This window comes from Ahaetulla prasina, chromosome 4, assembly GCF_028640845.1.
Source record: "Ahaetulla prasina isolate Xishuangbanna chromosome 4, ASM2864084v1, whole genome shotgun sequence".
In the NCBI taxonomy this organism is placed as follows: domain Eukaryota; kingdom Metazoa; phylum Chordata; class Lepidosauria; order Squamata; family Colubridae; genus Ahaetulla; species Ahaetulla prasina.
Genome location: NC_080542.1, coordinates 25,878,111 through 25,893,015, shown reverse-complemented (window position 1 = coordinate 25,893,015; position 14,905 = coordinate 25,878,111). Strand labels below are relative to the sequence as shown.

The following is a 14,905-nucleotide window of genomic DNA, read 5'->3' as shown; positions in this document are numbered from 1 at the left end:
GTATTAGCTGATTCATAAATTACCATATATTGACTGCCCAGTAGCCAAATCTTTCTGGGCAGTTCACAATAACACAGACAAGGTTTTCATGGGTTTAGGTATGTAGGTCTTGGAATATTCGGGTCTTTTCCCGTGTAAGATTGAGAGTATCTTGGCGACATTTAAGGTTTACCGTGTAAGGTTGAGAGTATCTCGTTGAAACATCGCCAATATACTCTCAACCTTACATGGGAAAAGACCCGAATATGCCAAGACCTACATAGGGGAGAGACAGACAGACAGAGAGAGAAACAGAGACAGAGAGAGAGAGAGACAGACAGAGAGACAGAGAGAGACATTGAGCTGAAACGTACAGGCTGTAGCAAAAGTCAGGCCCCATTGATCAAGCACAATATGTTTTATTCATTTTTCTCACAATATGTTTTATTTGTTTTATTCAAAATACGTTTTAATTAATTAGTGGGTTGGACTAGAAGACCTTCAAGGTCCCTTCCAACTTTTGTTACTCTGTTATTCTGATTTTTTAATGTATCCTTACAATAAAGTTGCAGCTAGTACTTCTGGGTGTGCTTCTTGTCTGGACTACCTCACAAGGCTGACATTCCCTAATAGTCCTTGTTACATTTCTTTTATAAAATAGAGTTACCAGAACAGGACACCTAGTGGATTACTAAGAATGTTTGGCCTTACCTTATCCCCTGTAGCCAGAGTTGTGTCAACTCAGGAACAGATCTCTCTGTCTGTTTGCACTTCCTTCTTTACCTTAGTTTGCCTGTCAAAGTCTTCAGTGAGAAAGCTGATGGAGCAATGCCATCACCAGAAGAGAGAGCTAATTTGCCTCTTTTTAAATGTTTTCATCATCAGTTTTGTGAGGTAGTCCAGACAAAAACCAGTGTTGTGGTCCGCCAGCAGCCTGCGGAGCTGATAACAGACTCAGACAGCGATGAGGCTGAGGAAGAACATGGGCCTATCCTGGAGGCTGGGGAAGGCCCAGATGAGGGCTCTGCGTTGGAGGCTGAGGTGGGGCCAGGGCCATCGGGGAGTGCGGTTCAGACTCCAGAGCCTCCAGAGCCTGACAGAAGTGAGGCAGAGGAACAAGAGGAACCTATTCCTAATGCACTCATGAGAAGAGCTGCCAGAAGGCAAGAGCAGCTCAAGCAAAGAGGACAACTCAGGAGTAGGACCAAGAGATGATTGGCCCCTCCCATAAAGTTTAAAAGGACCAGCAACAGCGTTTGGGCTCTTTGCTGGAAAACAATGTTGATAGCTTCGTCTTGTTGCATTTATTTTGTATCGGTGTCTTCTGAACTTTTGCCAAGAAAGGCTTTTGGCAGTTTACCTAATTGGACCAAGGCTGGTGATAGGACTGAGGAATTGTGTTGGGAGGAATTTGCTTTAATTTAGTTGAACTACGCTGAGAATGTTCGAATAAAGTTTGTTTGTTTTTACACTGACCGAGTTTCCTACTACCTACTTGGGCCTGGGTCACAACAACCACTATCTTTATTGTAAAATGACACCAACAGAATCTTGAAAATTTAAAGGCACATCTCTTTCTCCTAACTTTACAGTGTAAGAAACTAAGGAGGGTCCTTTCTGAGATGCTTGTCATGCCCCCCCATTCCTTCAGTGGACTAAATTTTTACTTGTTTGACCTTTGTCTAGCTAGCCTGTGGCTCTTCCTCTTGTCTCCCAAGATCATGTTCAGATATATTATATTGTCTTATATTCATCTCAAATTGATCAGAAGACCTGATTGTCATGTGATTATTTGCTACCAAATATCAGCTGCAAGGTTTTGGGACTGGTTATTATTGTTATTAAATAATAAAAGTCGCCGGACTTTTATCATGCGGACATTTACAGCGGCTGACCTTCTTGCCCTGCGAGATTCCCCTCTCTCGCGGGTCTGGCCCCCCACATTATCGAGGGCCCATCTTGAGGACGGGTTTTGGAACCCCGAGAGATGGCATGCCAAAAATAGGAGACTCAGGGGATTTTTAATTAATTATTTTAATAGGGTTTTTAAGGGGAATTTTAATGGGACTTTTAAGGGGAGGGTGGGAACTGACGGGTCTGGGTTGGGGGGGGGGGGGGGTGGGGTGGGGGGGGGGGGGGGGGGTTAGGGGGGGTGAGGGGGGTAGCCCGTCGGGAGGGAAACCAGTTCCAGCGCATGCTCGTGGCGACTATCAAATGGGTTCGGAGGTTATGGGGGGGGAGTGTGTTCCTTTGTGTGAGGGTGAGTCTATTTGCACGGTAAGTGGGAGGGGCAGATATGGCGGAAGGGGGATCGATCGACATAGGGGTCACGCTGCTCGATGTTTGCAGGCGATCGCGCCCCGATCCCCTGACTTCTCCTGCCTCGGATGGCCAAGACCCTCAGAGCCTGGGCCTCGCCTGATGTTATGCAACGCACGGTCCGTGGTTAATAAGGCCCCTAATACATGATCTGATTCAGGGGTGCCGCGGATATTATAGGCGCACGGAGACCTGGTTGGGCACTGAAGGTGTGCCCTGGTCGAGATGTGCCCCCCGGGTTTCCGTGCATTCCATCAGCCGAGGGCCCAGGGTAGGGGTGGAGGGGTGGTGGTTGCTATTAAAGAGAGTCTAGAGCCGAGGGAGACCACTGTACCTCAGATTGCCGGGTGTGAATCCTCTTGTGAGGTGGGGTCATAGATGTCAGATGGGCTTGCTGGTCGCGTACCTGGCTCCTTGCTGCGTGACAGCTGCCCTGCCCGAGCTCCTGGAGGTGCTTGCCGGGTGGCAGTGGAGACCCCAGACTTTTAGTCATGGGGACTTTAACTTGCCATCTGCCGCTCGCCATCGACGGTAGCTCGGGAGTTCTGGCCTCCATGACGGCCTTGGACCTGACTCAAGTAGTGGATGGCCCCACTCACATCGGGGGAGGCACACTGGACCTGATTTTTGTCTCTGGTCAGTGGTTGAGAGATCTGGACTTAAAGGAAATAGTCATTGAACCTTTGTCATGGTCAGATCACTCTCCTTCGCCTGGACTTTCTGACCGCTACCCAACACCGCAGGGAGACGGAACCATTACGGTGGTACCGCCCCAGGCGCCTGATGGACCCAGAGAGGTTGCGGACGGAGCTTGGGCCACTTCCTGAGGGTCTGGCTCACGGGACAGCAGAGGAACTAGCTGCAGCCTGGGAACGGGCTTCGGCTGGGGCTTTAGACCGTGTCGGCCTTTGCGGCCTCTGACCCGGCGCAGATCCCAACCGCCCTTGGTTCTCCGAGGAGCTGAGGGGATGAAACGCCGGAGAAGACGCCTAGAGAGTTCCTGGAGGTCCAGCCGCTCAGAGGCTGATCGGACACTAGTTAGATCCTATACCAGGACCTACCTAGTGGCACTGAGGGAAGCGAGGCGCCCACGCCTCCCTCATTGCGCCGGCAGATAACCGCCCAGCTGCCCTGTTTGGGTGACCCGCCCTCCTTCACCAGGGGAGCGGGATGACCCGCTGCAGGGACGTGCTGAGGAGTTTAACGGTTATCTATACGATAAAATCGCTCAGCTTAGGGACGGTCTGGACCAAAATTGTGGCGATTCAGACGGGTATCTGAGGGCGGTCTTGGTGATGTTGTGTGGGATGAGTTTGACCCTGTGACTCCCGAGGACATGGACAGGTTGCTGGGTAGATTGAATGCCACCACGTGTTTATTGGACCTGCCCTCCTGGCTGGTGCTGGCCACTCAGGAGGTGACACGAGGCTGGCTCCAGGGGATTACGAGTGCTTCCTTGTTGGAGGGAGTCTTCCGCCGCCTTGAAAGAGGCGGTGGTGAGGCCCTCCTCAAGAAGCCTTCCTGACCCGCTGTTTTAGGTAATTATCGTCCGTCTCCAACCCGCTCATGCGAAGGTTGTAGAGAGTATGGTGGCATATCAGTTTCCCTGCACCTGGAGGAAACTGTCTATCTGGACCTGCTCCAGTCCGGCTTCCGACCCGGTTACAGCACTGAGACGGCTTTGGTCGCTGGTGGATGATCTCTGAGGGCCAGGGATAGGGGTTATTCCTCTGCCCTGGTCCTATTAGACCTCTCAGCGGCTTTTGATACCATCGACCATGGTATCCTGCTGCGCCGTTGAGGGATTGGGAGTGGAGGCACCGCTTATCGGTGGTTCTCCTCCCATCTCTCCGACCGGTCGCAGACGGTGTTGACGGGGGCAGAGGTCACCCCGCGCGCCTCACTTGTGGGTGCCGCAGGGCCGATTCTCTCGCCTTCTGTTCAACATCTATATGAAGCCGCTGGGTGAGATCATCAGTGGCTTCGTGTGAGGTACCAGCTGTACGCTGATGACACCCAGCTGTACTTTTCCACACCGGCCACCCCAATGAAGCTATCAAGTGCTGTCCCGGTGTTTGGAAGCCGACGGGTCTGGATGGGGAGAAACAGGCTCAAGCTCAATCCTCCAAGACGGAGTGGCTGTGGATGCCGGCATCCCGCACAGTCAGCTGAGTCCGCGCTGACTGTCGGGAGCGAGTCATTGGCCCCGGCGGAGAGGGTGCGCAATTTGGGCGTTCTCCTGGATGCACGGCTGTCTTTGAAGATCATTTGACGGCCGCCTCCAGGAGAGCTTTCCACCAGGTTCGCTTGGTGCGCCAGTTGCGCCTTTCTAGACCGGGATGCCTTGTGCACAGTCACCACGCCTTGTGACGCCTCGCCTGACTACTGCAATGCTCTCTACATGGGGCTCCTGAAGGGCATCCGGAGGCTGCAGTTGGTCCAGAATGCAGCTGCGCTGGTGATAGAGGGAGCCCTCGTGGCTCCCGAGTGACACCTATCCTGCGCAGGCTGCACTGGCTACCTGTGGCCTTCCGGTGCGCTTCAAGGTGTTGGTGAACGCCTTTAAAGCGCCCATGGCATAGGGCCGGGTTACTTACGGGACCGCCTGCTGCTACCAAATACCTCTCACCGACCCGGCGCCTCACAGAGAGGGACTCTCAGGGTGCCGCCGGCGCGACAATGTCGCCTGGCGACACCCAGGGAAGGGCCTTCTCTGTGGGGCTCCGCCTCTGGAACGAACTCCCCAGGACTTCGCCAACTTCCGGACCTCCGAACCTTTCGCCATGAGCTCAAAACTTACTTATTTATCTGCGCTGGACTGGGTTAGTTTTTAAGTTATGGGTTTTAAATGGGTTTTACTTCCAAATTTTAATTATGGCCAATTTAAATAAGTTTTTATTAGTATTTTAATTGTATGTATTGTGTATTTTACTTATTGTGAACCGCCTTGAGTCCTTCGGGAGAAGGGCGGTATACAAATTTAAATAATAAATAATAAATAATAAATTTATTATTTATTATTTATACCTTCTCCCGAAGGACTCAAGCGTAACAAAAATAAAAAACAGAATATATACAAATATACAATTAAGACAACATTTAAAACATAGTAAATTATAAAGGCTGATAATTAAAAAATTTAGATTTAAAATTTTAAAATATTAAGAAAACCCAATTAAAATTCAACACTAATTATGCCAGTCCCGCTTGAATGAATAAATACGTTTTGAGCTCACGACGGAAGGTCCGAAGATCAGGCACTTGATGCAGGCCAGGGGGAAGTTCGTTCCAGAGCGTCACTGCCCCCACAGAGAAGGCCCTACTCCTGGGGGCCGCCAGCCGACACTGTTTGGCGGACGGCACCCTGAGGAGACCCTCTCTGTGACAGCGTACGGGTCTGTGGGAGGCAAAGGGTAACAGCAGGCAGTCTCGTAAGTACCCGGGTCCTAAGCCATGGAGCGCTTTAAAGATGGTAACCAAAATCTTGAAGCGCACCCGAAAAACCACAGGAAGCCAGTGCAGACTACGGAGCAGTGACGTCACGTGGGAGCCACAAGCGGCTCCTGTTACTACTCGCGCAGCCGCATTCTGGATTTTCCTTCCTATGCTACGTAGTCTGAAATACTGTGCATTTCTGTGATTCTGCAAAATGCCTTGAAACTAAATGTTGTTTTATTGATTCATCAAACTGCAATGAAGGAAAATCTGTGCTGGATGGACAGTTCTTGAAATGGATGTGATATTGTTTCAGGAACGTCTTGAAAAAGCCTTGGAAGTAACACATTTGAGGCTGGAGGAGTTTAAAGGCCAAGATGCTACCGTGGAGAAGATCTGCTATCAACAAAGACAATTACAAGATGAACTGGTACATATCCGTGCCCGTCTCTGCGATCTTGCGTTGGTGAGTGATTACAGCTCCCTGATACTTGAGTGAAATTATTTTTTAAAGAAACACCCTAATAGATCAATTGGTAGCTGCACATCAGGTCAGGTCTGTTCATCCGCTGGCGGTACGAATAGGAAAAAAGGAAGAAATACTGTATACCTGTCTTTCTCAGCCTGGAGACATCCAAATGCCCTGAGGGTTCTGCACAGGATCTTAGCTGTTTCTAGCATTGCACTGTTCTGGACAGAGAGCTCTGAAGTTGCTCCTGGGATCTGTTGGAGCCACTCTCCCAACTCAGAGTGCTTCCTACCATCACTGAGAGCTCTTCAGCCTTTATTTCCATATCTAATTCCTCCTTCAGGCCCCGGTGCTCCTCCTCCACCTTGGTGTTTCTGTCACTTGGTATTCACCAACTCTATCGCCACCTCTGTCTTCTGGCCTTTTTCTCCTACCACAGTGTCTGGTTGATTGCCCAGTGCCTGCCTGCCTGTCTGGATCTGAAAATCCCACAGGATCATAATCCTCTTATTCTCCATGACCTTCTGTGGAATCTCATCTGAACTTGGGAGAGTCCCACCCTCACAATCTGCACAACGTTCCTATACACAATGCCAGCTACTTGGATATGTTTCTGTGTGTACATGTATATATTCCTATAAGATCTGGGCTGCAGTAATCCAAATCAGGGGTCACCAACCTTTTGGACCTCAGGGACCACTAAATTCATAATTTTAAATCCCGCGGACCACTAATATGATCTGCCTAATGATTGGCTGGGTGGGCATGGCTAGGTGGTCATGTGACTGGGTGGGCATGGCCAACTCAATGTTACTCACGTAGAGGGGTGCCTAGCCAGCCTCTACTCGCCCTCCCCAGCTACTACTCGCCTCCCTGCTCAAACTCCTTAGGGCCCCAACAGGAAGCAGTTGTTGGAGCTAAACAGCCACCACGAGAAAGAGTTGGCAAAACGACTCAGTTCAAATTGGATCTGACTGAGAAGGAGGCTCAGTAGAAGCACCTCACTGAGGACTATGAGCATAGGCAGAGGGAAGACCTGTGGGAGTGCAAGGCCAGGTACCGGTGCCTGGAGGATCAGCGAGCTAAGATGGTCAGCCAGTTCCAGGCCATAATGCAGTCCCACTGGAACAAGACCCCCTAGCTCTTCGCCACCAGTGGTGCTTCCCCCCAGCCTTCGCCCAAAGCCCCACACCAGGAGGCTAAAGCAGACCCCAAGTTGGAATTTCTGCCCCCCTCCAACCCACAAAAAAAGACCCCAAAGGGGGAGATTCTGCACCAACACATATGTTTATTGCATGTATCTGTCCCAGGGGCTGTAGTTTGAGGACCCCTGATTTAGTGCAATATAAAAAATGCAAATAATTTTTCTGTGGACCCCCAAAATTTTCTCGTGGACCACCAGTGGTCCACGGACCACCAGTTGGTTACCACTGATCCAGATGACCGCTAGCCACCTAGCAGTTGTCCTGATATTTTGCAGCACAGATTCAGTAAGACAAAGTACAATGATATCTTGATACTCACTGTTTAATTGGCTCCAGTAGACGTGATGAGTACCAAACAATTTTTTTCCAATAAGGAATAATATAGTGAATCACAAGGCAGTCAACAACAACCAGTTATGGCTTGTGCATTGAGTACCAATCAAACAATGACTACCAGGACCAAATGTTTGCATCAAAATGCTTTGAATATCAAATTTGATGCGTTTCAAAAAAGTGGAGTACCAAGGTACCACTGTACTGTATCTCATCAGCTTTTTCCCTTATCACACAGTAGCACAGGTAAGCTGGACCGTATCTTAAGATTCAGTTATTGTGTGAATATGTACTCAGTAGGGAATGTCTAACTAAGTAGCTGAGTCATTGTTTTTGTCCAGGACAGCGAACGAGTGTGGGAGGATTATACAGCCTTGGAAAATGATGTTCAGATGCTAAAGGGCTCCTTGGAGCATATCCGGACTTCTGGGCATCCCCAGGTAAATCATAAATATGAAGTACAGAGCTTTCTCAATAGTGGCTTCAAACATATTTCAATGGATACCCACTAGGCTGCACTGCTAAGTAGACCCTAGTCATTCACTGACATGAGCCTTTGATTGAGTTTACACTTTATTGGGTGATACAAGATGGCACGTTTTTTCTGGTTTCTGTTATTAATTTAATAATACAGAATTTGCTGGATTTTTAATTATTATTTTAAAATAATATGCATGTAGGTTAATTGTCATAGGCTACAATAGAAGAGTTTCATTGACATGCCAGCTTTAGATGATCATTAATGATCATTAAAATGAATGCATGGAGCTAATAAACAATTAATTTGGTATTTAAGTAAAAAATAATAATAAAAAAGATAATTGCTTTCATTTTATACACATTATTCTGCATTGTGATGGGGATAGGGCCATGTTTATACAACCAATGCACACAAATAGATATATTCCTAGTCTATTTATTTAATAATAGGGACAGAAAGTAGGATTCAACCTGAATGTTCATCTTCAGGGTCCATCCACCCTCTTTTTTCATCTATAGGGACTCTTGTTTCTCTTTGATTAATTGCTAAACTAGAAAGTTACTTTTAAACAATAAAAAAAAAAGGAAAAAATTAAAAAAGACCTCAGTAGCTGTACATTTGATATCAACACATACTGAACATTCCTATCCGTGGAAGAAGTACTGCATAATTTTAGAAATAACGGTCGGCCTTTAAAAATTAGGGGAGTAATTTGTAGCAGTACTCCTGTCACTTGAGAGATTTCGGCTCTTGTCCGGAAGCGATGATGGGAAAAGGCAGAAAGGTATGAGGTGCATCGGTTGTCTCCATTTGTCCATCAATTCCTTTCCCTTAGGATCAAGCAGCAGCTCAACAGGATTTGTGGAGAATCCATGACATCTTGGCAGGATTGAGATGCAGCCCTGCAAATTATCGCACCCTGGAAAACCGAAGATCAGGTTCTTAATGCCACGGGATCAGCACTGCACTGCACTAGGGGGTGGGATGAGGCCAGAGTGGGATAGTTCTCTTTTATGAATAAACAGCATTGCAACCAAGGGGTTCATTCTTCATCAGGTATGTCCCATGGGATTTGTTTCTGGGAATGGTACTCTACTTTTCCAGTAAGTAGATTTGAGTAATTGTTGATTATTATCAAAGAAATAAAATAAAATGTAGTTGAGAAGGTAAAGATCCCCTTGATTCAATATGAATCTCGGTGACTATCTGGATCCTCTAATGAAGATTTTTTTTTCATTTTTCTGAAATGGCTTCTAGCTTCCCACTCTAAGCTACACTCCTGTTATTTTTTCCCTGGTGGTGGGTGGGTGGGAGGTCTCAGCTCCAATTAATGGAATAACAGAGTTGGAAAAGGTCTTGGAGGTCTTCTAGTCCAAGCCTAGTCTCAGGAATCTCTATACCAGTGATGGTTAATCTTTTCAGCACTGAGTGCCGAAACTGGAGCACTGGAACCCGGAAGCAGCAGCTGGCTGACGCGCATGTGTACAACGGAACCCAGAAGAGTAGCTGGCAACAGTGCGTGTGCCCACAGAGAGGGCTTTGCATACCACCCCTGGCATATGTGCCATAGGTTTGCCATCATGGCTCTACAACATTTCAGGAAAATGTTTGTCCAATTTCTTCTTAAAAACTTCCATGAATGGAGCACCCGCAACTTCTGATTAATGTACCACTGTTCCACTGATTAACCATTGTAACTGTCAGGAAATTGCTTCTTAATTCTAGGTTGCTTCTCTCCTTCATTTGTTTCCACCCATTGCTTCTCGTTCTGCCCTCAGGTGCTTTGGAGAATAGTTTGACTCCCTCTTCTTTGTGGCAACCCCTGAGATTTTGGAACATTATGTATCATATCACCCCAGTCCTTCTTTTCATTAAACCAGACATACCCAATTCTTGCAACTGTTCTTCATATGTTTTAGCCTCCAGTCCCCTAATTATTATCTAAATTTTTAAGCTGCCATCTCTTGAAAGTACCTTGTAATTAAGACATTATCAAAAGTCTAATTAAATGTACCTTGGGACAAACAGCAAACATATCCAACCAATCATCAGCTTTAGCAGCCAATGTCTAAGAATATATAAATGAAAAAAAGATGTTTCAACTTTGGAAAGAGTGCAGAGAAGAGCAACTAAGATGATTAAAGGTCTGGAGATTAAAACATATGAAGAAGGGTTGGAGGATTTGGGTTGGGCCAGTCTAGAGAAAAGAAGGGCTAAGGGTGACATGATAGCAGTATTTGACGGCCGCCACAAAGAAGAGGGAGGGTCAACTTATTTTTCAAAGCAACAGAAGATAGGACAAGAAAGAATGGATGGAAACAAATCAGGGAAAGAAGTAACCTGAATTAAGTGAGGACAATTAACCAGTGGAACCTTCATCACTGGAGGTTTTTAAGAAGAGATTGGACAGTCACTTGTCTGAAATGGTATAGGATCTCCTGCTTGAGCAGGGGGTTGGACTAGAAGACCTCCAAGGTTCCTTCTAGCTCTGTTCTGACTTCTGATTCACAAATGTTTTGGTCTTTGGGTTGGAAAATAATAGAGAGGTAGATTTTTCTATGGGGGGGTGGAGTTTGAAAAATTGAGTGCAGCAACCAAGAAGGCCTTCTTGCTTATCCCCCAGCAGAGAAATCCCTGATGATGTTCTGACTAAGAGAAGGGGAAAAGAATCCTTTGCAATATCTTTTTGCTTTCTTCATTGTAGGTGTGTCTCCCAGCTCACCTCCACCTCTGGATTCTCATTTGGGGGCAAATAATCACTCTCTGCTATCCTGCACCGAAACAGAGGTACTTCAAAAAGAACAAGTCACCTTTTTTGGACTTTGGCTCCAGAGTTTGATGGACTCTCCCCCTTTGTCTTTCTCTCAATCTTCTGTCCTGTTCTATTTTTATAAACATTCTTTAGAGGTTGAACATTCTCTCTGCTTGATATTGACTGTGTATTTAATTTGGGAATATCCTGCCAGAAGATATGGGAATGTTTCTGCATGTCTGTGTATAGATATAAGGGTATACATTCAAAGACCACCAATATACAGGTAGTCCTCAATCTATGACCACGATTGATCCCAAAATTTATGTTGCTGTGAGAAACTTGTTAAGTGCCCCATTTTATGACTTTTCATGCCACATTTGTTAAGTGAATCACTGCAGTTAAATGAATCTGGTTTTCCGATTGACTTTGCTTGTCAGACGGTCAGAAAAGGTGTTCATATGATCCTGGGACAGTGGAACTGTCATATATGTGAATTAGTTGTCAAGCATCCAAATATAAATCATGTGACCATGGGGATGCTGCAGTGGTCATAAGTGTGAAAAATGGGCATAAGTCACTTTTTTCAGTGCCATTGTAACTTTGAACGGTCACTAAATGAATTGTCGTAAGTCGAGGATTACCTTTATAGGCTTCCTTAAAACATAACACCTGATTTATTAGAATGAGGTTTTGTACACTTGTATTTATTAATCATATTTATATAACCACCCATCTCATGTAGAGCCTATGGACAGCATAAAACAACCCAAATAGATTAAAAAATTGATTTAAAATACAAGTAAAATAAATTAAAAAGATAAGAAAGCAAAACGGTGGAGTGCTTCAGAAAAGCAAATAATTTTGCAAAAAGTATTAGTATTGGAGATAACCAGAAGCTCCATTAAAGGGAAAGTAGTACTTGGATTTTGCTTAGTTATTTTATTTTTTCTCTGATTTTTGTGTCATATTGTGTTTTTAAAAGTGGTAAAACCTGAACAATTTTTATCAACAATCCAACAATTTGGTCAAAGCAAGAAGAGTATATTCTAAAATTCCAGTAGATGGCGCTGGATATCAATTTAACAAGAAAGAACACTCACTGGAAAAAATTTGGAGGTTTTTCACAAAAGTTCCTTTGTTACATGAATCTGAATCAACTGGCTCGTCATTCTGTAAAACAGTTCTAGGTAGTCCTCAATTTATGACCACAGTTCAGACCAGAATTTTTTGTTGCCAAGCAAGATGTTTTTCAAGTGAGTCGCATCCAGTTTTATGACCTTTGTAATGACCTTTTTTTGGCCAGACAAACCACTGCAGTTTAAATCACATGATGGTTGAGCCAATCTGGCTTCTCCCATTGACTTTGTTGCTGGAAGCTGGTTGGGAAGTTTGCAACCATTGTAGATACCAAGTTGATTACCAAGGACCTGAATTTTGATCACATGACAATGGGAATGTTGCAGTGGTCATAAAGTGTGAGGACTGAAAAGAATCACTTTCTTCAGTGCTGTTGTAACTTTAAATCTTGCTAAACAAATGGTTGTAAATTGAGGCCGACCTATACAACCTATCTACGACCACAATTGAGGTCAAAATTTCTGTTGTTAAGTGAATTTTGGCCCATTTTACAGCCTTTCCTGCCATGGTTCTTAAGTGAATCACTGTTCAATTAGTAACCCAGTTGTTAAGTGAATCTGGCTCCCCCATTGACTTGCTTGTCAGAAGTTCATAAATAGAATAGAAGAATAGAATAGAATTTTATTGGCTAAGTGTGATTGGACACACAAGGAATTTGTCTTGGTGCATATGCTCTCAGTGTACATAAAGGAAAAGATACCTTCATCAAGGTACAACATTTACAACACAATTGATGGTCAATATATCAATATAAATCATAAGGATTGCCAGCAACAAGTTATAGTCATACAGTCATAAGTGGAATGAGATTGGCGATGGGAACTATGAAACGATTAATAGTAGTGCAGATTCAGTAAATAGTCTGACAGTGTTGAGGGAATTATTTGTTTAGCAGAGTGATGGCCTTCGGGGAAAAAAGGAGATTGTGTGACTCCAGGATATTGCACTGTCATAAATGTGAGTCAATTGCCAAGCATCTGAATTTTGACCATGTGATCATGGGGATTCTGCAATGGTCGTAAGTGTGAAAAACAGAAAGTCACTTTTTTCAGTGCTGTTGCTACTTTGAACAGTCACATTAAAGGCCTCTGGTGGCTCAGCAGACTAAGTCTGTTATTAACACCAGCTGCTTGCAATTACTGCAGGCTCGAATCCCACCAGGCCCAAGGTTGACTCAGCCTTCCATCCTTTATAAGGTAGGTAAAATGAGGACCCAGATTGTTGGGGGGGCAATAAGTTGACTTTGTAAATATACAAATAGAATGAGACTATTGCCTTATACACTGTAAGCTGCCCTGAGTCTTCGGAGAAGGGCGGGATATAAATTCAAATGAAAAAAAAAATGAACTGTTGTAAGTCTAGGACTACCTGTACTGGATTCTGTGAATATTTAAACTGATTCAGTGTTTTTCTCCCATCTTCTCGGTACATTTTCTGCTTCCCAAAAAGAGCAGACTTCCCTCTTACCTGTCTTCTCATCCATAACATGATGATATATAATCCTGATTTTATCCATTGGAAAATGTGTGCTGTGTGTTGTGGTATTTCAGAATGTAACCTTCAGAATGTGGCATTAATTAAACATTCTCTCGGCTGTGGAAGCCACTTGGTGGAATCTGAAACAGCTTCTCCATCTTTTACCATTTATTCCAGGAATCTACCCCCAGCTATGGATTGGAGATAGGAAAACCAGCCAGAATGGGGAGCAAACAGCAGGATGGCCATGGTTCAGCAAGCTGGCAGGTAAGGCTGTTTCTAGCACATCGCATGTGGCCTCAGTTCCCTTCCCCAACTCTGCTCCCCCCTCTGGGCAGTGCCCTCAACTTGACCCACCTTTCTATTCCCTTCCAGCAAAGTCCATCTACTTCCAGCAGAGGGCAGTTGGGAGCATCTCAGCATGTGGATGGACTCAAGGGGTCCCCAAACCATCCCTCCATTGAGCCCCCAGAGAGTGAGAAAGGGAAGGTTGGCAGAGGAGCAGATTCTGTTAGACCAGGTGAATGAAACTGAGAGATAAGTAATATCTAGGTCACAATTTGAGCATGGAGCCACTTCCCTGTGGGAAGTTGAAAAGCTGTCCACTTAGTCTTCACCCAGCAAGCAACTTTACCGGCATTAATTGTGCTGCCCCCAATGTTATACCCAGTTATGGAGGCCATCAAATGGTGGTGTCCTTCTTTATGTATGTCTTGTTTAATGAAAAGAAGGACTAGACATGATAGCAGTGTTTCAATATCTCAGGGGCTGCCACAAAGAAGAAGGAGTCAAACTATTCTCCAGAGCTCCTGAAGGCAGGACAAGAAGCAATGGGTGGAAACAAATCAAGGAGAGAAGCAACCTTAGAACTAAGGAGAAGTTTCCTGACAATCAGTGAACAATTAATTAGTGAAACAACTTGCTTCTAGAAGTTGTGAATGCTCCAACACTGGAAGTTTTTAAGAAGATGTTGGATAACTATTTGTCTGAAGTGGTGTAGGTTTTCCTGCCTAAGGGGGTTGGACTAGAAGACCTCCAAGGTCCCTTCCAACTCTATTATTCTATATGGTGTGCAGGGAAGGGCAAGAGAAGCAATGGTGGGCTCCCTTAACTTTGTTCCTCCCTCATGCCTATGACTGTGCAGCTCTGTGACACCTATTAGTGCCTGAGAAACAGCTTGGAGAAGACCCTCCCACCCAGCCCCTAGAATTTATTTCTTTTATTAAACCCAGGTTTAAGTGTTCTTTGGAAAGAGCAGTTAATCCAAGTTCAAGCTCCTTTATGAAATTGTGCTTTGATCTGGAGTTCATAGGAGT

At 45.3% G+C, this 14,905-nt stretch overlaps 1 protein-coding gene across 6 annotated transcripts in view; it reads left to right on the top strand.

Annotated features, from left to right (window-relative positions):
- The window catches only part of PLEKHA4 (pleckstrin homology domain containing A4), a 97,131-nt gene that overhangs the window by 68,946 nt on the left and 13,280 nt on the right, over nucleotides 1-14,905 (top strand). For all 6 annotated transcript variants that reach the window (XM_058180628.1, XM_058180626.1, XM_058180622.1 and 3 more), the window contains 6 exons: nucleotides 6,050-6,199; nucleotides 8,082-8,180; nucleotides 9,057-9,159; nucleotides 10,926-11,008; nucleotides 13,767-13,856; nucleotides 13,965-14,109. In XM_058180628.1, the coding sequence (XP_058036611.1) occupies nucleotides 6,050-6,199; nucleotides 8,082-8,180; nucleotides 9,057-9,159; nucleotides 10,926-11,008; nucleotides 13,767-13,856; nucleotides 13,965-14,109 (670 nt within the window). The remainder of the gene's footprint in view (nucleotides 1-6,049; nucleotides 6,200-8,081; nucleotides 8,181-9,056; nucleotides 9,160-10,925; nucleotides 11,009-13,766; nucleotides 13,857-13,964; nucleotides 14,110-14,905) is intronic.